Here is a 25,912-nt window from a genome sequence, read left to right on the forward strand (position 1 = left end):
ATTCACCATTCATACCCAAACGTAAAATTGATTGACTTTTTGAGAATATATTTTCAACACTATTCTTCGATTAAAAACAAAATTAAGATAATTATAATGACATAGGTTGGCGTTAACAAAACATTTTTAAAATTAAAAACTTAACCACGAAGGTTTAGTGAATAGTATGCAATTTTACTCATGCTATAATTTAAAACAGTTATCAAGAGTAGTTCAAATTGAAAGTCTACTAGAAAATCTTATTTTAGTGTTTATTACTTTCCATACTAATCTCGGCTTTTTAATTCTATGGGGGTCGCGGGTCACTTTTTATAAAAGGGGGTCGCCACTCGAAAAAGGTTGGGAACCACTGCACTAATGCTGTTTCCTATGTGAAAACTTCCTGTTCCATCAAGTCTCAGACTTGCTTCATGCCGACGAAATAACTCCATATCTTTTTGGTGTGTTCCAAATGACTCGTATCAAAATGACGTTTAAGTTTTGAAAGTTTCATAAACTCATGGTTGACAACAACTTTTGCAGTATGCATTGTTTTTTTTCTATTTCATTTCCTGTGATGTTAGTAAAGCCGAATTTCAGATATTCTTCTAAATATTTATTGTTTATTTCATTGCTAGGTTGTAGTCTACCAGTTCGCGATCGCCCAGAAAGGCCTTCGCGACCCCCATGGGAGGTTGAAATTTTATATTTCAAGTCAAGAAATAATGAGAAACATATTGTTATTGTTATGTTTAAGATCTTAAAAAAATAGAACTGCACTATCAAAATGGCAGGTGGAAAGTTTTCCTTAAAGACAATGGAAAGTTTCCTCTCTGGAGAACACCATCCTTTTTAAAGTAAATTTATATAAAAGAAACAGAACTTAAATGTAAATAATAAAAAAAATCAGTATGTAAAAAACACATTTTAGCTGTATCATGTACTTTTGTAACAATCTGTTTATTTGAATCTCAAATATAGTAAATCAACAATCATGCACAAATGGTAGTAATTGAAAACAAACAGTGATTAGTGATTAAGGATCACTGGAACAATAATTTCAATAGATACTTGTAATATATAAGTTTTATTGTTTAAAAAAAATAGATATCAATTTATCTAAATATTAAACAACAGTAGGCCTATATTAATAATTTGTTTTATTAAACTCTTTTAAAAAGTGAGTTCCAAATTACCAAACTACTTTAATTTAAATTATCAGTCTGAGATGAGAAATTTTCAGCCCAAAACAGAATAAGTGTTCAGTAACTGTAGAACAAGATGAGATTAATGTCCTTAAGATTTTAAAAGTTTTATGTTTGTCTCGTTCTAAACATTTTTGTTTTATAATGGACAACATTTAAATGCTTCATTCTTACAAAATAATTATCACATTTTATTCCATGACTGACAAGATCCAACAAGACAAAAAAAAATATTTAAATGTGTATAACTATAACTATACAGGATATTTTTTAATGCATAGAAAATATTTTAAAAGATTAATTTTGATTATACAACATAATAAGGCCTGAAGAATAACTTGAAAATGTCCCATGTACCTGTGGGCATAATATTTCTAAGTATAAATGGTGCAAAAGTACTGTCAACTAAAAGCTTATTCTCTCATGATTTATTTTATTGAACACAGTTTGTCATCAACATTATCAATGTTGAATTTTAAAAACTCCATTTACAAAGGTTTTTTTACAAGTCTTTAGTAGTAGGTATAGTATCAGAAATTATAGGCATATTTTAACATTTTCAAAAGTTAATAAAACAAATATAAAAAACCTTTATCATAATAAGCTATTAAATGCACTGCAAAAAATAAAAAAACTTTTCATTAAAACATTGGTTGCTCTTGAGATTTATTACATATTTTAGTGACCAGTGTATTTATTGTATAATATACAAAAAAATCCAACAAATTTAGCCTACATGAACTAGATCTAATATTTGATCCTACTGAGTCAGGTGATCACCATCTTTAAAATTGTTTTATATTAAATCCAATCCCTTGGATTTTTTAAGACTTCTGTGAGTCTTGCTTCTTCTGATCCTGGTTCAGGTATGTGCATATACTTCCATCTCTGAATTTTTTAAGGAAAAACAAAATAAAATTTTATTAGTAAAGCTTCACCATTACAGCTTTTCCATTTTCTGATTCCCTCCCCTCATTCCACAATGGCTTTGACAGGTCAGTAGATACAGCCTTGCTGTCTAAAATCTATGTCAAAATACTATAATCTGAAATTGTATTTACAAATGCTACCATACAGCAGAGGGAGAAGGCTGCTTCAAGCTTAAAATCTCAAGCTGTCAAGCAACACAATTATATTATTTCAGTATTCACAAAAATATCATTTAACTAAACAAATAAAGATCAGTTTAATCAGACCATACAATTGATCAGCCTCTCTCAACTGACCAGTCTTGTCATACAAGAGATAAATCTCTCTCAAGTGACCAGTCATACCATACATGAGATCAGCCTCTCTCAACTGACCAATCGGACTAGTCTTACTATAGAACAGACCAGCCTCTATCAACAGACCAGCTTCTCTTAACAGACCAGTCTGGCCTTTCAAGAATTCAATGCGACCGACACTGCAACTACAAAACTGATAACTTAAAATCATAAACATAACAAAATTACATTCCTTGGACAAAACGAATGGACATGGCTGAGACCAAAAATCTCAGTGCAAAATGGTTTAGCCTGTGCGCGCAAAAAAGACAGTTTGGCAGTGAGAGTTTTAGACCAAGCAAACTCGCTGTCTTTTAAAACCTGCTATAATTTTGTAAAACTCATTTTATAACATTACAGGATAATCGGTAGAGTTTCTTCGCACATATACATAAAATGATTTTTAATTAGAGCGATCGAGAATGAAATAACCAGTATTTTTATCTCTACTGTAAAATTTATATTTGTGGAGTTAGACTGTTTCAACTGAGATCATCAATATGTATATTTATATGTGTATATATACATGTGTGTATATATGAGTGTATATAATTATATATACATGTGTGTATATATATGTATGTAGATGTGTAAGTATATATATATGAATGTATATGTGTAAGTATATATATACATAATATGGTAGAGGCCCTGTGTGTTTATAAATGTGTATATATGTGTATGTATATAAATATATGTAATATGAGCGGGCTGGTAGTGTAGAGTGTCAGTCCTTCCTTCAGATTGCTATAGATTTTGGAAAACTGCAACATGCAGTGCTTTTCAGTGCATTGCAGTGTTGAATTAAAAGTAATTGAGTAGGGTTTGTTTATATAAAGACTTAAATTTATTTTATAGTTGCCACTGTTTTTTTTACTCTTTCACATAACATAAAGAAAATATTAAATACACGCACATTGCTAAAACATGTTAAAAGCATCAATATCAAATATCCTTTTTGTCTAGATTCCTAGAAAAAGTGGGTACATTTTAATAATAATAGGGTAAAAAAAAAACCAATAAGTATAATAGGGTAAAAAAAAATAATTAGTTAAACTGTTTTGTACTTTTTCAAGTGAGGTAATTTTAAAATAAATTCAGCTCACTCTAATAAAATAAATGTGAATGCAAATTCTGCGGACCTCCATGAGTGAATTATTGTTGCAGTAATATAATTAGCAAAATGTGAATGCACATTTTTGAGTGTTCTTTTGTGTTTGTGTGTTGCATTATATATATACACACACACACACACACACATATATATATATATATATATATATATATATATGTATGTATGTATGTATATATATAGGTACTCCAAACAGATAATACAAACCAATCATACAGCAATGGTTTTTGTTTTAATGTGTAGTACTAACTATTTTAAGGATTTGGATGCCAAATTTATTTCTGTAGGACAATTAGGAAGAATGTTATGTGATTTTGAAGTCGGACATTTTTTTTTTACCTTTTTCTGTCCAATGAGGTGCCAACTTTACAATACCTTATCTTTGAAACTATAAATGATATAATGGTCATATACCTTAAGTCTGATAATAGCATACACAGACTGGGGGAGGCAGGGGGGGGGGGGTAGTGTCGAATTCACAATTTATGAATTGTTGATAAGTAGAAAATAAAACAACTAGATAGCGGCGTATGCTATGTCGCGGGTCAGCTCGTAAGGTATATTAAAATAAAAGTATATTGCGGTTTCACACAGTTCATCCGATCGCCATGAAACTTTGGGGAGTTGATTAGAACACTCCAGGTGAGGTTTCTGTAAAAAACATCCTTTTTAATTTCGCATGGGATGGCATGATAATCTCGGGGCATTTTTATCAAAGCTGCAAAATCTGTAAAGAAAATAAATCTTGGAAACATTGTAAATTTGAGAAACTCTGCGGTGTGGTAGATGAATCTGATTGTGAGATAATTAAAAACTTGAAAGAAGCGATTTCTGGGCATCTTGAATCTCTTGAAAACGAACTGCATCGCTATTTCTCTGAGCTGAAAAAAAGAAGAATCTACATTTACGCATTACCCATTATCTTCCCTTGATGTTGCCAGCATTCCCGATGAATTACAAGATGAATTCTTTGATTTGCAGAATGATTCCGAGTAAGATGAAAAACTGCAGACACAATTTTGGTGTAGTATTCACCATTCATACCCAAACGTAAAATTGATTGACTTTTTGAGAATATATTTTCAACACTATTCTTCGATTAAAAACAAAATTAAGATAATTATAATGACATAGGTTGGCGTTAACAAAACATTTTTAAAATTAAAAACTTAACCACGAAGGTTTAGTGAATAGTATGCAATTTTACTCATGCTATAATTTAAAACAGTTATCAAGAGTAGTTCAAATTGAAAGTCTACTAGAAAATCTTATTTTAGTGTTTATTACTTTCCATACTAATCTCGGCTTTTTAATTCTATGGGGGTCGCGGGTCACTTTTTATAAAAGGGGGTCGCCACTCGAAAAAGGTTGGGAACCACTGCACTAATGCTGTTTCCTATGTGAAAACTTCCTGTTCCATCAAGTCTCAGACTTGCTTCATGCCGACGAAATAACTCCATATCTTTCTGGTGTGTTCCAAATGACTCGTATCAAAATGACGTTTAAGTTTTGAAAGTTTCATAAACTCATGGTTGACAACAACTTTTGCAGTATGCATTGTTTTTTTTCTATTTCATTTCCTGTGATGTTAGTAAAGCCGAATTTCAGATATTCTTCTAAATATTTATTGTTTATTTCATTGCTAGGTTGTAGTCTACCAGTTCGCGATCGCCCAGAAAGGCCTTCGCGACCCCCATGGGAGGTTGAAATTTTATATTTCAAGTCAAGAAATAATGAGAAACATATTGTTATTGTTATGTTTAAGATCTTAAAAAAATAGAACTGCACTATCAAAATGGCAGGTGGAAAGTTTTCCTTAAAGACAATGGAAAGTTTCCTCTCTGGAGAACACCATCCTTTTTAAAGTAAATTTATATAAAAGAAACAGAACTTAAATGTAAATAATAAAAAAAATCAGTATGTAAAAAACACATTTTAGCTGTATCATGTACTTTTGTAACAATCTGTTTATTTGAATCTCAAATATAGTAAATCAACAATCATGCACAAATGGTAGTAATTGAAAACAAACAGTGATTAGTGATTAAGGATCACTGGAACAATAATTTCAATAGATACTTGTAATATATAAGTTTTATTGTTTAAAAAAAATAGATATCAATTTATCTAAATATTAAACAACAGTAGGCCTATATTAATAATTTGTTTTATTAAACTCTTTTAAAAAGTGAGTTCCAAATTACCAAACTACTTTAATTTAAATTATCAGTCTGAGATGAGAAATTTTCAGCCCAAAACAGAATAAGTGTTCAGTAACTGTAGAACAAGATGAGATTAATGTCCTTAAGATTTTAAAAGTTTTATGTTTGTCTCGTTCTAAACATTTTTGTTTTATAATGGACAACATTTAAATGCTTCATTCTTACAAAATAATTATCACATTTTATTCCATGACTGACAAGATCCAACAAGACAAAAAAAAAATATTTAAATGTGTATAACTATAACTATACAGGATATTTTTTAATGCATAGAAAATATTTTAAAAGATTAATTTTGATTATACAACATAATAAGGCCTGAAGAATAACTTGAAAATGTCCCATGTACCTGTGGGCATAATATTTCTAAGTATAAATGGTGCAAAAGTACTGTCAACTAAAAGCTTATTCTCTCATGATTTATTTTATTGAACACAGTTTGTCATCAACATTATCAATGTTGAATTTTAAAAACTCCATTTACAAAGGTTTTTTTACAAGTCTTTAGTAGTAGGTATAGTATCAGAAATTATAGGCATATTTTAACATTTTCAAAAGTTAATAAAACAAATATAAAAAACCTTTATCATAATAAGCTATTAAATGCACTGCAAAAAATAAAAAAACTTTTCATTAAAACATTGGTTGCTCTTGAGATTTATTACATATTTTAGTGACCAGTGTATTTATTGTATAATATACAAAAAAATCCAACAAATTTAGCCTACATGAACTAGATCTAATATTTGATCCTACTGAGTCAGGTGATCACCATCTTTAAAATTGTTTTATATTAAATCCAATCCCTTGGATTTTTTAAGACTTCTGTGAGTCTTGCTTCTTCTGATCCTGGTTCAGGTATGTGCATATACTTCCATCTCTGAATTTTTTAAGGAAAAACAAAATAAAATTTTATTAGTAAAGCTTCACCATTACAGCTTTTCCATTTTCTGATTCCCTCCCCTCATTCCACAATGGCTTTGACAGGTCAGTAGATACAGCCTTGCTGTCTAAAATCTATGTCAAAATACTATAATCTGAAATTGTATTTACAAATGCTACCATACAGCAGAGGGAGAAGGCTGCTTCAAGCTTAAAATCTCAAGCTGTCAAGCAACACAATTATATTATTTCAGTATTCACAAAAATATCATTTAACTAAACAAATAAAGATCAGTTTAATCAGACCATACAATTGATCAGCCTCTCTCAACTGACCAGTCTTGTCATACAAGAGATAAATCTCTCTCAAGTGACCAGTCATACCATACATGAGATCAGCCTCTCTCAACTGACCAATCGGACTAGTCTTACTATAGAACAGACCAGCCTCTATCAACAGACCAGCTTCTCTTAACAGACCAGTCTGGCCTTTCAAGAATTCAATGCGACCGACACTGCAACTACAAAACTGATAACTTAAAATCATAAACATAACAAAATTACATTCCTTGGACAAAACGAATGGACATGGCTGAGACCAAAAATCTCAGTGCAAAATGGTTTAGCCTGTGCGCGCAAAAAAGACAGTTTGGCAGTGAGAGTTTTAGACCAAGCAAACTCGCTGTCTTTTAAAACCTGCTATAATTTTGTAAAACTCATTTTATAACATTACAGGATAATCGGTAGAGTTTCTTCGCACATATACATAAAATGATTTTTAATTAGAGCGATCGAGAATGAAATAACCAGTATTTTTATCTCTACTGTAAAATTTATATTTGTGGAGTTAGACTGTTTCAACTGAGATCATCAATATGTATATTTATATGTGTATATATACATGTGTGTATATATGAGTGTATATAATTATATATACATGTGTGTATATATATGTATGTAGATGTGTAAGTATATATATATGAATGTATATGTGTAAGTATATATATACATAATATGGTAGAGGCCCTGTGTGTTTATAAATGTGTATATATGTGTATGTATATAAATATATGTAATATGAGCGGGCTGGTAGTGTAGAGTGTCAGTCCTTCCTTCAGATTGCTATAGATTTTGGAAAACTGCAACATGCAGTGCTTTTCAGTGCATTGCAGTGTTGAATTAAAAGTAATTGAGTAGGGTTTGTTTATATAAAGACTTAAATTTATTTTATAGTTGCCACTGTTTTTTTTACTCTTTCACATAACATAAAGAAAATATTAAATACACGCACATTGCTAAAACATGTTAAAAGCATCAATATCAAATATCCTTTTTGTCTAGATTCCTAGAAAAAGTGGGTACATTTTAATAATAATAGGGTAAAAAAAAAACCAATAAGTATAATAGGGTAAAAAAAAATAATTAGTTAAACTGTTTTGTACTTTTTCAAGTGAGGTAATTTTAAAATAAATTCAGCTCACTCTAATAAAATAAATGTGAATGCAAATTCTGCGGACCTCCATGAGTGAATTATTGTTGCAGTAATATAATTAGCAAAATGTGAATGCACATTTTTGAGTGTTCTTTTGTGTTTGTGTGTTGCATTATATATATACACACACACACACACACACATATATATATATATATATATATATATATATATGTATGTATGTATGTATATATATAGGTACTCCAAACAGATAATACAAACCAATCATACAGCAATGGTTTTTGTTTTAATGTGTAGTACTAACTATTTTAAGGATTTGGATGCCAAATTTATTTCTGTAGGACAATTAGGAAGAATGTTATGTGATTTTGAAGTCGGACATTTTTTTTTTACCTTTTTCTGTCCAATGAGGTGCCAACTTTACAATACCTTATCTTTGAAACTATAAATGATATAATGGTCATATACCTTAAGTCTGATAATAGCATACACAGACTGGGGGAGGCAGGGGGGGGGGGTAGTGTCGAATTCACAATTTATGAATTGTTGATAAGTAGAAAATAAAACAACTAGATAGCGGCGTATGCTATGTCGCGGGTCAGCTCGTAAGGTATATTAAAATAAAAGTATATTGCGGTTTCACACAGTTCATCCGATCGCCATGAAACTTTGGGGAGTTGATTAGAACACTCCAGGTGAGGTTTCTGTAAAAAACATCCTTTTTAATTTCGCATGGGATGGCATGATAATCTCGGGGCATTTTTATCAAAGCTGCAAAATCTGTAAAGAAAATAAATCTTGGAAACATTGTAAATTTGAGAAACTCTGCGGTGTGGTAGATGAATCTGATTGTGAGATAATTAAAAACTTGAAAGAAGCGATTTCTGGGCATCTTGAATCTCTTGAAAACGAACTGCATCGCTATTTCTCTGAGCTGAAAAAAAGAAGAATCTACATTTACGCATTACCCATTATCTTCCCTTGATGTTGCCAGCATTCCCGATGAATTACAAGATGAATTCTTTGATTTGCAGAATGATTCCGAGTAAGATGAAAAACTGCAGACACAATTTTGGTGTAGTATTCACCATTCATACCCAAACGTAAAATTGATTGACTTTTTGAGAATATATTTTCAACACTATTCTTCGATTAAAAACAAAATTAAGATAATTATAATGACATAGGTTGGCGTTAACAAAACATTTTTAAAATTAAAAACTTAACCACGAAGGTTTAGTGAATAGTATGCAATTTTACTCATGCTATAATTTAAAACAGTTATCAAGAGTAGTTCAAATTGAAAGTCTACTAGAAAATCTTATTTTAGTGTTTATTACTTTCCATACTAATCTCGGCTTTTTAATTCTATGGGGGTCGCGGGTCACTTTTTATAAAAGGGGGTCGCCACTCGAAAAAGGTTGGGAACCACTGCACTAATGCTGTTTCCTATGTGAAAACTTCCTGTTCCATCAAGTCTCAGACTTGCTTCATGCCGACGAAATAACTCCATATCTTTCTGGTGTGTTCCAAATGACTCGTATCAAAATGACGTTTAAGTTTTGAAAGTTTCATAAACTCATGGTTGACAACAACTTTTGCAGTATGCATTGTTTTTTTTCTATTTCATTTCCTGTGATGTTAGTAAAGCCGAATTTCAGATATTCTTCTAAATATTTATTGTTTATTTCATTGCTAGGTTGTAGTCTACCAGTTCGCGATCGCCCAGAAAGGCCTTCGCGACCCCCATGGGAGGTTGAAATTTTATATTTCAAGTCAAGAAATAATGAGAAACATATTGTTATTGTTATGTTTAAGATCTTAAAAAAATAGAACTGCACTATCAAAATGGCAGGTGGAAAGTTTTCCTTAAAGACAATGGAAAGTTTCCTCTCTGGAGAACACCATCCTTTTTAAAGTAAATTTATATAAAAGAAACAGAACTTAAATGTAAATAATAAAAAAAATCAGTATGTAAAAAACACATTTTAGCTGTATCATGTACTTTTGTAACAATCTGTTTATTTGAATCTCAAATATAGTAAATCAACAATCATGCACAAATGGTAGTAATTGAAAACAAACAGTGATTAGTGATTAAGGATCACTGGAACAATAATTTCAATAGATACTTGTAATATATAAGTTTTATTGTTTAAAAAAAATAGATATCAATTTATCTAAATATTAAACAACAGTAGGCCTATATTAATAATTTGTTTTATTAAACTCTTTTAAAAAGTGAGTTCCAAATTACCAAACTACTTTAATTTAAATTATCAGTCTGAGATGAGAAATTTTCAGCCCAAAACAGAATAAGTGTTCAGTAACTGTAGAACAAGATGAGATTAATGTCCTTAAGATTTTAAAAGTTTTATGTTTGTCTCGTTCTAAACATTTTTGTTTTATAATGGACAACATTTAAATGCTTCATTCTTACAAAATAATTATCACATTTTATTCCATGACTGACAAGATCCAACAAGACAAAAAAAAATATTTAAATGTGTATAACTATAACTATACAGGATATTTTTTAATGCATAGAAAATATTTTAAAAGATTAATTTTGATTATACAACATAATAAGGCCTGAAGAATAACTTGAAAATGTCCCATGTACCTGTGGGCATAATATTTCTAAGTATAAATGGTGCAAAAGTACTGTCAACTAAAAGCTTATTCTCTCATGATTTATTTTATTGAACACAGTTTGTCATCAACATTATCAATGTTGAATTTTAAAAACTCCATTTACAAAGGTTTTTTTACAAGTCTTTAGTAGTAGGTATAGTATCAGAAATTATAGGCATATTTTAACATTTTCAAAAGTTAATAAAACAAATATAAAAAACCTTTATCATAATAAGCTATTAAATGCACTGCAAAAAATAAAAAAACTTTTCATTAAAACATTGGTTGCTCTTGAGATTTATTACATATTTTAGTGACCAGTGTATTTATTGTATAATATACAAAAAAATCCAACAAATTTAGCCTACATGAACTAGATCTAATATTTGATCCTACTGAGTCAGGTGATCACCATCTTTAAAATTGTTTTATATTAAATCCAATCCCTTGGATTTTTTAAGACTTCTGTGAGTCTTGCTTCTTCTGATCCTGGTTCAGGTATGTGCATATACTTCCATCTCTGAATTTTTTAAGGAAAAACAAAATAAAATTTTATTAGTAAAGCTTCACCATTACAGCTTTTCCATTTTCTGATTCCCTCCCCTCATTCCACAATGGCTTTGACAGGTCAGTAGATACAGCCTTGCTGTCTAAAATCTATGTCAAAATACTATAATCTGAAATTGTATTTACAAATGCTACCATACAGCAGAGGGAGAAGGCTGCTTCAAGCTTAAAATCTCAAGCTGTCAAGCAACACAATTATATTATTTCAGTATTCACAAAAATATCATTTAACTAAACAAATAAAGATCAGTTTAATCAGACCATACAATTGATCAGCCTCTCTCAACTGACCAGTCTTGTCATACAAGAGATAAATCTCTCTCAAGTGACCAGTCATACCATACATGAGATCAGCCTCTCTCAACTGACCAATCGGACTAGTCTTACTATAGAACAGACCAGCCTCTATCAACAGACCAGCTTCTCTTAACAGACCAGTCTGGCCTTTCAAGAATTCAATGCGACCGACACTGCAACTACAAAACTGATAACTTAAAATCATAAACATAACAAAATTACATTCCTTGGACAAAACGAATGGACATGGCTGAGACCAAAAATCTCAGTGCAAAATGGTTTAGCCTGTGCGCGCAAAAAAGACAGTTTGGCAGTGAGAGTTTTAGACCAAGCAAACTCGCTGTCTTTTAAAACCTGCTATAATTTTGTAAAACTCATTTTATAACATTACAGGATAATCGGTAGAGTTTCTTCGCACATATACATAAAATGATTTTTAATTAGAGCGATCGAGAATGAAATAACCAGTATTTTTATCTCTACTGTAAAATTTATATTTGTGGAGTTAGACTGTTTCAACTGAGATCATCAATATGTATATTTATATGTGTATATATACATGTGTGTATATATGAGTGTATATAATTATATATACATGTGTGTATATATATGTATGTAGATGTGTAAGTATATATATATGAATGTATATGTGTAAGTATATATATACATAATATGGTAGAGGCCCTGTGTGTTTATAAATGTGTATATATGTGTATGTATATAAATATATGTAATATGAGCGGGCTGGTAGTGTAGAGTGTCAGTCCTTCCTTCAGATTGCTATAGATTTTGGAAAACTGCAACATGCAGTGCTTTTCAGTGCATTGCAGTGTTGAATTAAAAGTAATTGAGTAGGGTTTGTTTATATAAAGACTTAAATTTATTTTATAGTTGCCACTGTTTTTTTTACTCTTTCACATAACATAAAGAAAATATTAAATACACGCACATTGCTAAAACATGTTAAAAGCATCAATATCAAATATCCTTTTTGTCTAGATTCCTAGAAAAAGTGGGTACATTTTAATAATAATAGGGTAAAAAAAAAACCAATAAGTATAATAGGGTAAAAAAAAATAATTAGTTAAACTGTTTTGTACTTTTTCAAGTGAGGTAATTTTAAAATAAATTCAGCTCACTCTAATAAAATAAATGTGAATGCAAATTCTGCGGACCTCCATGAGTGAATTATTGTTGCAGTAATATAATTAGCAAAATGTGAATGCACATTTTTGAGTGTTCTTTTGTGTTTGTGTGTTGCATTATATATATACACACACACACACACACACACATATATATATATATATATATATATATATATGTATGTATGTATGTATATATATAGGTACTCCAAACAGATAATACAAACCAATCATACAGCAATGGTTTTTGTTTTAATGTGTAGTACTAACTATTTTAAGGATTTGGATGCCTAATTTATTTCTGTAGGACAATTAGGAAGAATGTTATGTGATTTTGAAGTCGGACATTTTTTTTTTACCTTTTTCTGTCCAATGAGGTGCCAACTTTACAATACCTTATCTTTGAAACTATAAATGATATAATGGTCATATACCTTAAGTCTGATAATAGCATACACAGACTGGGGGAGGCAGGGGGGGGGGGGGTAGTGTCGAATTCACAATTTATGAATTGTTGATAAGTAGAAAATAAAACAACTAGATAGCGGCGTATGCTATGTCGCGGGTCAGCTCGTAAGGTATATTAAAATAAAAGTATATTGCGGTTTCACACAGTTCATCCGATCGCCATGAAACTTTGGGGAGTTGATTAGAACACTCCAGGTGAGGTTTCTGTAAAAAACATCCTTTTTAATTTCGCATGGGATGGCATGATAATCTCGGGGCATTTTTATCAAAGCTGCAAAATCTGTAAAGAAAATAAATCTTGGAAACATTGTAAATTTGAGAAACTCTGCGGTGTGGTAGATGAATCTGATTGTGAGATAATTAAAAACTTGAAAGAAGCGATTTCTGGGCATCTTGAATCTCTTGAAAACGAACTGCATCGCTATTTCTCTGAGCTGAAAAAAAGAAGAATCTACATTTACGCATTACCCATTATCTTCCCTTGATGTTGCCAGCATTCCCGATGAATTACAAGATGAATTCTTTGATTTGCAGAATGATTCCGAGTAAGATGAAAAACTGCAGACACAATTTTGGTGTAGTATTCACCATTCATACCCAAACGTAAAATTGATTGACTTTTTGAGAATATATTTTCAACACTATTCTTCGATTAAAAACAAAATTAAGATAATTATAATGACATAGGTTGGCGTTAACAAAACATTTTTAAAATTAAAAACTTAACCACGAAGGTTTAGTGAATAGTATGCAATTTTACTCATGCTATAATTTAAAACAGTTATCAAGAGTAGTTCAAATTGAAAGTCTACTAGAAAATCTTATTTTAGTGTTTATTACTTTCCATACTAATCTCGGCTTTTTAATTCTATGGGGGTCGCGGGTCACTTTTTATAAAAGGGGGTCGCCACTCGAAAAAGGTTGGGAACCACTGCACTAATGCTGTTTCCTATGTGAAAACTTCCTGTTCCATCAAGTCTCAGACTTGCTTCATGCCGACGAAATAACTCCATATCTTTCTGGTGTGTTCCAAATGACTCGTATCAAAATGACGTTTAAGTTTTGAAAGTTTCATAAACTCATGGTTGACAACAACTTTTGCAGTATGCATTGTTTTTTTTCTATTTCATTTCCTGTGATGTTAGTAAAGCCGAATTTCAGATATTCTTCTAAATATTTATTGTTTATTTCATTGCTAGGTTGTAGTCTACCAGTTCGCGATCGCCCAGAAAGGCCTTCGCGACCCCCATGGGAGGTTGAAATTTTATATTTCAAGTCAAGAAATAATGAGAAACATATTGTTATTGTTATGTTTAAGATCTTAAAAAAATAGAACTGCACTATCAAAATGGCAGGTGGAAAGTTTTCCTTAAAGACAATGGAAAGTTTCCTCTCTGGAGAACACCATCCTTTTTAAAGTAAATTTATATAAAAGAAACAGAACTTAAATGTAAATAATAAAAAAAATCAGTATGTAAAAAACACATTTTAGCTGTATCATGTACTTTTGTAACAATCTGTTTATTTGAATCTCAAATATAGTAAATCAACAATCATGCACAAATGGTAGTAATTGAAAACAAACAGTGATTAGTGATTAAGGATCACTGGAACAATAATTTCAATAGATACTTGTAATATATAAGTTTTATTGTTTAAAAAAAATAGATATCAATTTATCTAAATATTAAACAACAGTAGGCCTATATTAATAATTTGTTTTATTAAACTCTTTTAAAAAGTGAGTTCCAAATTACCAAACTACTTTAATTTAAATTATCAGTCTGAGATGAGAAATTTTCAGCCCAAAACAGAATAAGTGTTCAGTAACTGTAGAACAAGATGAGATTAATGTCCTTAAGATTTTAAAAGTTTTATGTTTGTCTCGTTCTAAACATTTTTGTTTTATAATGGACAACATTTAAATGCTTCATTCTTACAAAATAATTATCACATTTTATTCCATGACTGACAAGATCCAACAAGACAAAAAAAAATATTTAAATGTGTATAACTATAACTATACAGGATATTTTTTAATGCATAGAAAATATTTTAAAAGATTAATTTTGATTATACAACATAATAAGGCCTGAAGAATAACTTGAAAATGTCCCATGTACCTGTGGGCATAATATTTCTAAGTATAAATGGTGCAAAAGTACTGTCAACTAAAAGCTTATTCTCTCATGATTTATTTTATTGAACACAGTTTGTCATCAACATTATCAATGTTGAATTTTAAAAACTCCATTTACAAAGGTTTTTTTACAAGTCTTTAGTAGTAGGTATAGTATCAGAAATTATAGGCATATTTTAACATTTTCAAAAGTTAATAAAACAAATATAAAAAACCTTTATCATAATAAGCTATTAAATGCACTGCAAAAAATAAAAAAACTTTTCATTAAAACATTGGTTGCTCTTGAGATTTATTACATATTTTAGTGACCAGTGTATTTATTGTATAATATACAAAAAAATCCAACAAATTTAGCCTACATGAACTAGATCTAATATTTGATCCTACTGAGTCAGGTGATCACCATCTTTAAAATTGTTTTATATTAAATCCAATCCCTTGGATTTTTTAAGACTTCTGTGAGTCTTGCTTCTTCTGATCCTGGTTCAGGTATGTGCATATACTCCCATCTCTGAATTTTTTAAGGAAAAACAAAATAAAATTTTATTAGTAAAGCTTCACCATTACAGCTTTTCCATTTTCTGATTCCCTCCCCTCATTCCACAATGGCTTTGACAGGTCAGTAGATACAGCCTTGCTGTCTAAAATCTATGTCAAAATACTATAATCTGAAATTGTATTTACAAATGCTACCATACAGCAGAGGGAGAAGGCTGCTTCAAGCTTAAAATCTCAAGCTGTCAAGCAACACAATTATATTATTTCAGTATTCACAAAAATATCATTTAACTAAACAAATAAAGATCAGTTTAATCAGACCATACAATTGATCAGCCTCTCTCAACTGACCAGTCTTGTCATACAAGAGATAAATCTCTCTCAAGTGACCAGTCATACCATACATGAGATCAGCCTCTCTCAACTGACCAATCGGACTAGTCTTACTATAGAACAGACCAGCCTCTATCAACAGACCAGCTTCTCTTAACAGACCAGTCTGGCCTTTCAAGAATTCAATGCGACCGACACTGCAACTACAAAACTGATAACTTAAAATCATAAACATAACAAAATTACATTCCTTGGACAAAACGAATGGACATGGCTGAGACCAAAAATCTCAGTGCAAAATGGTTTAGCCTGTGCGCGCAAAAAAGACAGTTTGGCAGTGAGAGTTTTAGACCAAGCAAACTCGCTGTCTTTTAAAACCTGCTATAATTTTGTAAAACTCATTTTATAACATTACAGGATAATCGGTAGAGTTTCTTCGCACATATACATAAAATGATTTTTAATTAGAGCGATCGAGAATGAAATAACCAGTATTTTTATCTCTACTGTAAAATTTATATTTGTGGAGTTAGACTGTTTCAACTGAGATCATCAATATGTATATTTATATGTGTATATATACATGTGTGTATATATGAGTGTATATAATTATATATACATGTGTGTATATATATGTATGTAGATGTGTAAGTATATATATATGAATGTATATGTGTAAGTATATATATACATAATATGGTAGAGGCCCTGTGTGTTTATAAATGTGTATATATGTGTATGTATATAAATATATGTAATATGAGCGGGCTGGTAGTGTAGAGTGTCAGTCCTTCCTTCAGATTGCTATAGATTTTGGAAAACTGCAACATGCAGTGCTTTTCAGTGCATTGCAGTGTTGAATTAAAAGTAATTGAGTAGGGTTTGTTTATATAAAGACTTAAATTTATTTTATAGTTGCCACTGTTTTTTTTACTCTTTCACATAACATAAAGAAAATATTAAATACACGCACATTGCTAAAACATGTTAAAAGCATCAATATCAAATATCCTTTTTGTCTAGATTCCTAGAAAAAGTGGGTACATTTTAATAATAATAGGGTAAAAAAAAAACCAATAAGTATAATAGGGTAAAAAAAAATAATTAGTTAAACTGTTTTGTACTTTTTCAAGTGAGGTAATTTTAAAATAAATTCAGCTCACTCTAATAAAATAAATGTGAATGCAAATTCTGCGGACCTCCATGAGTGAATTATTGTTGCAGTAATATAATTAGCAAAATGTGAATGCACATTTTTGAGTGTTCTTTTGTGTTTGTGTGTTGCATTATATATATACACACACACACACACACACATATATATATATATATATATATGTATGTATGTATGTATATATATAGGTACTCCAAACAGATAATACAAACCAATCATACAGCAATGGTTTTTGTTTTAATGTGTAGTACTAACTATTTTAAGGATTTGGATGCCAAATTTATTTCTGTAGGACAATTAGGAAGAATGTTATGTGATTTTGAAGTCGGACATTTTTTTTTTACCTTTTTCTGTCCAATGAGGTGCCAACTTTACAATACCTTATCTTTGAAACTATAAATGATATAATGGTCATATACCTTAAGTCTGATAATAGCATACACAGACTGGGGGAGGCAGGGGGGGGGGGGGTAGTGTCGAATTCACAATTTATGAATTGTTGATAAGTAGAAAATAAAACAACTAGATAGCGGCGTATGCTATGTCGCGGGTCAGCTCGTAAGGTATATTAAAATAAAAGTATATTGCGGTTTCACACAGTTCATCCGATCGCCATGAAACTTTGGGGAGTTGATTAGAACACTCCAGGTGAGGTTTCTGTAAAAAACATCCTTTTTAATTTCGCATGGGATGGCGCCTCGGTATGGTGTGATTTTTTTCTATATACAGTACATAATAATAAAAGTCGATTGTGGTTTGACACCGTCCACCTGATCGCCATCAAACTTTGGGGAGTAGATTAGAACACTCTAGGTGAGATTCCTGTAAATACATTTTTTTTTAATTTCACAAGGGCGGCGCCCCAGGAGGGTGCGATTTTTCTCTATATACGGTATATAAAAATAAAAGTCTATTGCGGTTTGACACCGTTCATACGATGGCCATAAAAGTTTAGGGAATTGATGAATACTCCCTAAAAAGGTTTCTGGGGGGTGGGGAAGGGGGGGATTTGATTTCGCACGGGTGGCCACCGGCAGGATGCGATTTGGCGCTCTGGTCTTTCCTGTGAGCTCTATGGCAACTACATTCGTTCTTAACAGTGTGATAGACAATGGATATAATGGTGCACTACAGTCGCTCACTAAATTGAAACAGGCCTGTCCGCTGGTACGGTGCGATTTGGCTGCGAACAAAAATATCAGTTTCTGCCCCAAAGGCTCACATGGGCCGCTGAGGGACCAGTAATACATTTTTTTAATAATCAGAAAAATTAACCAAGGTTAGGTTATTAACTGGGTTGTTTCCTTTTATCCGTAAAAAAATCCAATTTCGTCACTTTGCGAATGATGCAATTAGAATCTATTTTTAGACGATTCGATAAAAAATTAAGATTGAGCTTCTAATAATACCCCATTAGTAATGCTAACAAATTGCATCAGTCACACTGTTGTTTATAACACGTCAAATAATTTTTTTTCTACGTGTTGATTTGTGTAACTTTAGCGAATGACGCAAACTGCATCATTGTTTCAGGATGCTATGTGGCGCACTGGGTTATCCTGTGAGCACTATGGTGCCTATGTTAGTTTTAAGGAGCCAGGGGCCGTACGGGACCCCTCTGCCGGTAGTGTAATACGTCACTGACACATGGGTGGTCACCGAAGTGTGTTCTACCTCATTATTTCTGTGAGTGATTAATGTACACTCAAGGTTTTCATGCGGTAGTGTAGGTAAACTTGTGTCCCGATATTTATGATTCAAGCGCAGACATTGTTTACATTTAAATAACTCAGTCAAGAGTCTAAGAATATATGGTTGGTAAAGCATTGATGAAACCCTTCTTATATTTTTTTTACAGACTTTCTATTATTCCTGAGGCAACGTGCAGGGATACGCTAGTATGTATATATATGTATATATACACATGTATATACACGTTTACATATATATATATGTTTGTGTGTGTATATAAGCTATGTATATTTATGTATATACATATATGTATGTATATGGAACATGTTAAAAATATGCACCTTTTTAGTAATTTTTACTACCACTACACCAAATACCTGCATACACAGGTAAACAATATTTTAAAATGATCAACAGTTTTGATTCTGTAGGGTTGCTAAAATATAATCCTTAAAATGTTGCCGAAAAACTAGATGGTTGGGGTAATATTGTATAACAATTTTTGATTAAGCTGAGTTATCATAAAAACTTGAACTTTTTTTTATTATTGTTCAATACAAATGATGAGCAAATAATATTGTGATTCCAATCATAAATTTTAAAAAACTATAAAATTGCTAATCATGTAAAAATTGATGGATCCACTAAAAAATTTAAATGTTGCTATGATTTAAACTAAACTTCCAAAATAAGCACACCGATTTATTTTCAAAAAGCTGCTTGGTACTGAATTAAATATGCAAAAGGAGCACTCAGACATTTCCAAAAAGCTGCCTGGTTTCAGTCAACAATAAAAATGTTTCATTTATTAATAGCTTGTGATTTGATGATAAAAAATTAGAATGAAAATAAAAAATAAAGAAGTTATAAATTTTATGAGAAATTTTTTTTGTATGTGTTCATCATCAAAATACCATCTTTATGACCCTATTAATTAAAAAAGAATCAATTTTTCCCAATATTACAAGCTCTCTATGAAAAGATTTATATCCGTCATCATATTGTATTTGGCATCATTGGAAAGCTGGATTTGTCATGTATTTGATAATCTTAGTTTCCATCATCTCGGAAACACCCAAAGCTTACGATTGGCTTTGCAGTTTACACATGTTATTTTCATGACCTACTTTTTGTTACTTTTGGCTGTTTTTCTCAGTTCGCAGGTTTTTAACACTAAAAAGCCTACTACTTTTTTATTTATTAAACAATGCCCACCATATTTTCAGTACTTGTTCTTCATGCAAAAAAACAACTTTTGTCACAAGGGAATAGTGATAGCTTTCATAGAAAAAAGTATTTGGTAATTAATATGCAAATTTTGAAACTTTTGAAAATCAAAAACTGTACGATTTTTTAGACCTTGAACATTTTTTTTACTAGTAGCTATTTCAAAAAGTTTTCGTGACAAAAGTTTTAATATATACTGAAATATCAGCAGTTTAAATTTGATTGCTGTAAGTACATAAATAAAAAAACCTTGGCATTTTTAAAAGTACAGAAAAACTCAAAATGGCGGAGGTTTTTTGGGTTTCCATGACAACCAAAATTGTTTACACCCTTTTTTTTGCTGTTTAATACTTACTTTCATGTGTTAAACATGGTAATAGTATTCAAAAGACTTTATATCTTAAATTGTAAAAAAAATGGTGCATAACCCCCTAAAGCCTAATTGTAATTTAGAAGTTAAACAATGATAATACTAGTAGATCTACAAATTATGTTGAAAATAATTAGATCTAAAAGAAATACTTACAGCATTTAGGGGTAAAGACATAAGAATGCTTTCATATCTTGCCCCTGGGGTATAGAGCCCAAACTTGGTGCCTCTGTCATAGATAAGATTAAACTCAACATATCTTCCTCTCCTTAACAGTTGCCACTGCCTGGACAAAAAACGAATAGAATATTTTAATAACCATTCAACTAAACTATTTTCCTTTATTAAGCTGAGTATGAGTGATATAATAAACTCTCACCTATTTGCGATTTGACGCCCTGGGCTACCTGTGAGTGCTATGGCATCAACGTTAATTTTAAACAGTGCAAGAGACTATGGATAAAATGGGGCATTATAATTATAGCCGTTCACTAAGTTGAAACAGGTTAGTCTGCAGTGACCTGGCAGGAGGCGATTTGGCGCTATCTTGTGAGTGCCATTGTGCCTATGTTTATTTTCAAGAGTGTGATAAAATATGGTTAAAATAGGGCATTATAGTGGTTCACTTAATTGAATCAGGTGCATCAGACTGGGTCTCTTCCAAAATATTAGTAAAGGTACCAATAGATAATACAGTGACCCATGCTTTTCTTTATAGTTATTTAAATTGTAATGTATTATTATACATTTAAAGGAAATTTATTTTTCTCCTTTTTAGTGCATTATTACATTAAGAGCTTGTTATTATAATGTTTTGTCATGCAATTTTTTCAAAGAGTTGTATAGGCTATATAGAGCTCCCATGCAATTTTAATATGATGTGCAGCGTTTAGCACTAGTGTGCACTGTGGAAATTTAATATTGTACGAGCCGACCAGCGGCGTATGACACGCCGCTATTTAGTTTTATTTTCTACTTTTCAGTAATTCATAATTTGTGAATTGGACAGTACCAATGCTGTCACTGAAAATATTTGCTTTAAAACACTAAAACCCTCCCCCCCCCCCCCCCGCTAAAGCAGCCTCCTCTTAGTTACCTCCCCAAAGTTTAAAATCGATTCAAACTAAATTATCTGCCCCTAATAGCTATCACTAAACCCGGCTCTACGATTGTAAACATTTAGCGTGAACCACAGCTCACCAGACCATGTGGGGGTGGTTGCGATATGCCTAGAGAGGAGAAAGGGGACTGCTAGGCGCGCTTACAGCTTAGTGTTTTCTAATGTCTACAAGAAAAGAATTATATATATAGAATGTCTGTTTTTACCTATTCAGTGATCATTTATCCTTCTGAAATTAAAACCCAGGTGATACAAAAATATAAAGAATTTTAGAATTTAAAATAATAATTATAAATTGGGTTTTGCTTTTTATCATCTTTTTTTTTTTTAAAAACCCAATAAAGCTGTTTACTAATTTAATTATTATTGATTTTATCAATACTTTAGGTCATCATGAATAGAATTTCAGAAAGATTTCATAATAGAGATAATTAAAAGGGTTAGGGTTATTAGATATATGCTATAGTTGGATTATTTAGTTGTTATGGTAGAGTTAGGGTAAGGGGTCATCCATGTATGACATCCACAGAAACTTGGAAATATTCTTTTCATTTTTAAAATTTTAAATGTAAGTATTTAGATGTAAAATTCAACATGTGGTCGTCCACATTGACCCCCCCCCCCTCCTCCCAGTTGACACGTGTCCACAAAAGTCAATTTTTTTCTGACCCACTCCACGGTGTGGACAACATAAATGGATGACCCCTGAGTTTAAATGATTATTCAGACATGCCTACCCCTGTCAGCCAAAAGTAGGAACAGTGATGCCTAAAAAAGAGGTATTTGAACTCATAAAGAGGAACATACACACAGACACTACTTTACTAAGTAAAAAATAAAAATAATTAATTAAAAATTAAGTCTGATGACATTAGTAGGCTTCTAGTTATATATAACTAGTCTCTAGGGTACATTTAAATACTGCTTAATGAGGGCTTACATTTTTTAAAAAAGTTAACCAGTAACCTGAGACCCCCCCCCCCAATAAAACCCATAGCTTTGACATAACATTATTGATTTGCAAGGGCTGCATTAACTATCAAATATCAGTTCGGGGCCCAGAGTCTCTTCCAGGCATCTTTTAAGGGGTGGTGAAGCCCCCCCCCCCCCCCCCCCCCAAATATAATTTATTTAGAAACATATACAAATTTCAAGTGCCCCCCATTAGAGAAAATAGTCAGAAATAAACACTGTCGGGGGCCGACAACAATTGAGGTCCAAGTTTGTTCTCAAATTGTTCTTCACGTATTTCATTCTTGAAAATGTTCACACAGGTGTGTTGTTGCAAAAGTTTTGACATTAGGAAAGTATTTCTTGGGCAAAGACTTATAAAAACCCACCCGCCCTTCTTTGAACTTGTCTCCAATGATGTCATTTGCTTGCAACTATATATATATAATTTGCTTCAAATGGGTTTTGAAACAGTCTCACTCCTTTTGCCTTTGCCAGAAAAGCGCTACTGAAACTGCTGCTGGAGGTCTTTGATGATCTTGCATGCAACATGACATGCTTCAGCCATGAAGACCTAGCACTGCTGAAAGTGCATCAAGTTGTTGGCCTGTACTTGTTCCAAAAACATGACAAGTTTGGATTTCAAGACCTTTGGGTGGGTGTATAGAAACTGTTTTAGGTTCAGAAAATTTAAATGACTGCAGCGAGGGCCAATTTCCACACCAACTCTTCATCAGACATTAATGGTTGTGGTGTTTTGAATTTTCTGGGAAAAGTTCCTCGGCCACATCACGTTATAAGATTTAAATAGGTAAAAAAAGGATTGCATGGTTTGACCCAGGTAGAGAAGACAGAAGATCAATAAGGGAATAACAGCTTGTTAATAGCACTTATGATTCAAAAATGCATGTTAACTTAAACAGTTTTTAAAGTGAACAATTCTAAAGAGGTATCACCATTATAAAATGTAATATTTTAAAATCCTAAGTTAGAAAGGACAATACTTAACCTTTCATGGTACTTGAATGGTTTTCTTTTGTTTTTTTTAACAATCGGCAAATAGGATGGAATGACAGAATCAGCACAGCTCTGAAAACAATTAATTTTCAGGTTTGAAATTGTAATTTAAAATAGCATGTGTGCATATATATAAACTTATATTAGTATATGTTCATCATGTGTATATACATATTTATACATATAGTTATATATGAACATATATAGGTATATATGTACAAATATAGTTATATATGTACATATATAGTTATATATTTATATACACACAGGGGTCATCCATAAATGACGTCACGCTTTATTGGACGATTTTTACCTCCCCCTGCTCTCCGTCAAACGTCGTCACAAAAAGCCAGACCCCCCCTAAAATGACGTCACACCTCAGTCTACAACCCCCCCCCCCCCCCCACCCCTCAAAATTGCAGTTGAATTTTTTTTAAACAGCTATATTTTTCCAAAATCTTGTCTGAACTCTGTCAAAATAGAGTATTTTAATCAATTGTTATTACAATTTATTACGTCTAAAATTCGTTTTCTAACATTGCTTTTTTATAATGCAAAAGTGTGATGGCGCACCATCTGAACCCCCCCTCCCCCTTATCACACAGTCACAAAATTACGGACCCCCCTACCCCCTACGAGTGTGACTTCATTTATCGACGACCCCACACACGCACAACGCCCACACACACATATTAGCGTCGCGCCTTGCTGCGGGTGGCAGAAGCACGTCCCTTTTGTATGCAATGCATTTTTGTGGATATATTCCTTCTTTCTAGCACCATCTGAACCCCCTCCCCCTTATCACACACCGTCACAAAATTACCGACCCCCCTCCCCCCTACGAGTGTGACTTCATTTATCGACGACCACACACTCGCACAACGCCCACACACACACACATTAGCGTCGCGCCTTGCTGCGGGTGGCAGAAGCATGTCCCTTTTGTATGCAACGCATTTTTGTGGATATATTCCTTCTTTCTAGAACGACCCTCGTATGAATAATAAGCAAGTTATGAAACCAACCATAATAAAAAAAATAGCAATTATTTAGAGCTATTCATGTGCTTTCAGATTTCCCTTTGTCCACTTCTTGGGTGGGAACATAGAAACAAAGAAAATCGACAATGACTACTTAGGTTCCATACACATGCCACCTGAGTGATTAGCTAATGTGCTTTCAGGTTGGCTAAGCCTAAGCGATCTCATATCTATTGGTGAAAATATTTTGTATTATATAGCAACTCTCTGTAATCATAAAGTATAATCGTCAAAAGCATTAAACATTGCAAGTGAAAAAAATGAGAACAAACAATATATATATATATATATATATATATATATATATATATATATATATATATATATATATATATATATATATATATAGTATGTATTCCAAACTGAAATCAACTTTTGATTGTAAACATCTGTAGCAGTTTCTCCTGATATAACTTTATTCTAAGCTCTTTGACACAAATTTTATAAAAATATTTCCATAAATAAAAAAGTCTCGGATTTAAAAAAAAAAAAATTGGTAAAAAACATTATTTTTAAGAAGTGCTATTTTAAAGAACAAATGTTTTCTAAAATAAATAACATAGAAGTGTAGAAATTGGTAAAGTTTCTCAAAAGTTTGTAATGCCCAATTGTTTTCAGTCATCTAAAAATAACAATTCTAAAGTAAAGAAAATAATATGAAAACTAAAAGAATGCATTCTTGGTCGTTTTTATCTTATGAGAAGAAAATAGAAAATTAAAAATTCTGTAAAAAATACTTGTTATTTCAAAGGTCAAAATGAAGTTTGGTATGTGTGTGTGTGTTTCTTCTTCCTTTCCCTTATGTCAGAAAAGCTTTAGATAAAACATCATATATATCATAATAAATAATCATAAGATGTGGAATAAACAATTGAGTTAATTAATAACAAAATTTGTAGCTTATTATTTGTCATCTCTTAGAGGCCTGAATATAACCCATTGATTAAAAGAATCCAAATAATCTTGACACTTACAGATATGCCTACCCCTATCAGCCTAAAGTAGGATCAGTCATGCTTAAAAAGAGGAATTTGAAGCCAAAAAGAGGAAAATACGTGCGGACGCTACTTTACTAAGATAAAAATAAAAATAATTAAA

The 25,912-nt window shown here is 31.6% G+C and overlaps 1 protein-coding gene and 4 long non-coding RNA genes across 6 annotated transcripts in view; 4 read left to right on the plus strand and 1 right to left on the minus strand.

Moving 5' to 3' along the window:
• The first annotated feature begins 384 nt into the window (after positions 1-384).
• On the plus strand, positions 385-1,071 carry LOC131957663 (uncharacterized). The gene is made up of 2 exons (XR_009389119.1): positions 385-521; positions 618-1,071. It is a non-coding gene; the product is annotated as an uncharacterized LOC131957663 (long non-coding RNA).
• Positions 1,072-5,027: 3,956 nt separating this feature from the next.
• LOC131957666 (uncharacterized) lies at positions 5,028-5,681 on the plus strand. The gene is made up of 2 exons (XR_009389122.1): positions 5,028-5,131; positions 5,228-5,681. It is a non-coding gene; the product is annotated as an uncharacterized LOC131957666 (long non-coding RNA).
• Positions 5,682-9,637: 3,956 nt separating this feature from the next.
• LOC131957665 (uncharacterized) lies at positions 9,638-10,291 on the plus strand. Its single transcript, XR_009389121.1, has 2 exons — positions 9,638-9,741; positions 9,838-10,291. It is a non-coding gene; the product is annotated as an uncharacterized LOC131957665 (long non-coding RNA).
• Positions 10,292-14,248: 3,957 nt separating this feature from the next.
• Positions 14,249-14,902, plus strand: LOC131957668 (uncharacterized). Its single transcript, XR_009389123.1, has 2 exons — positions 14,249-14,352; positions 14,449-14,902. It is a non-coding gene; the product is annotated as an uncharacterized LOC131957668 (long non-coding RNA).
• LOC131957667 (oxygen-dependent coproporphyrinogen-III oxidase) overlaps positions 14,736-25,912 on the minus strand; it is a 60,000-nt gene continuing 48,823 nt past the window's right edge. For both annotated transcript variants that reach the window (XM_059322406.1, XM_059322405.1), the window contains exons 11-13: positions 23,767-23,846; positions 20,843-20,972; positions 14,736-15,903 (exon numbers count right to left, since the gene is read on the minus strand). In XM_059322406.1, the coding sequence (XP_059178389.1) occupies positions 15,817-15,903; positions 20,843-20,972; positions 23,767-23,846 (297 nt within the window). In that variant the 3' untranslated portion in view covers positions 14,736-15,816. The remainder of the gene's footprint in view (positions 15,904-20,842; positions 20,973-23,766; positions 23,847-25,912) is intronic.

Source organism: Physella acuta, unplaced genomic scaffold (genome assembly GCF_028476545.2).
Source record: "Physella acuta isolate Inbredline_101_S28 unplaced genomic scaffold, ASM2847654v3 ptg001255l, whole genome shotgun sequence".
Lineage (NCBI taxonomy): Eukaryota > Metazoa > Mollusca > Gastropoda > Physidae > Physella > Physella acuta.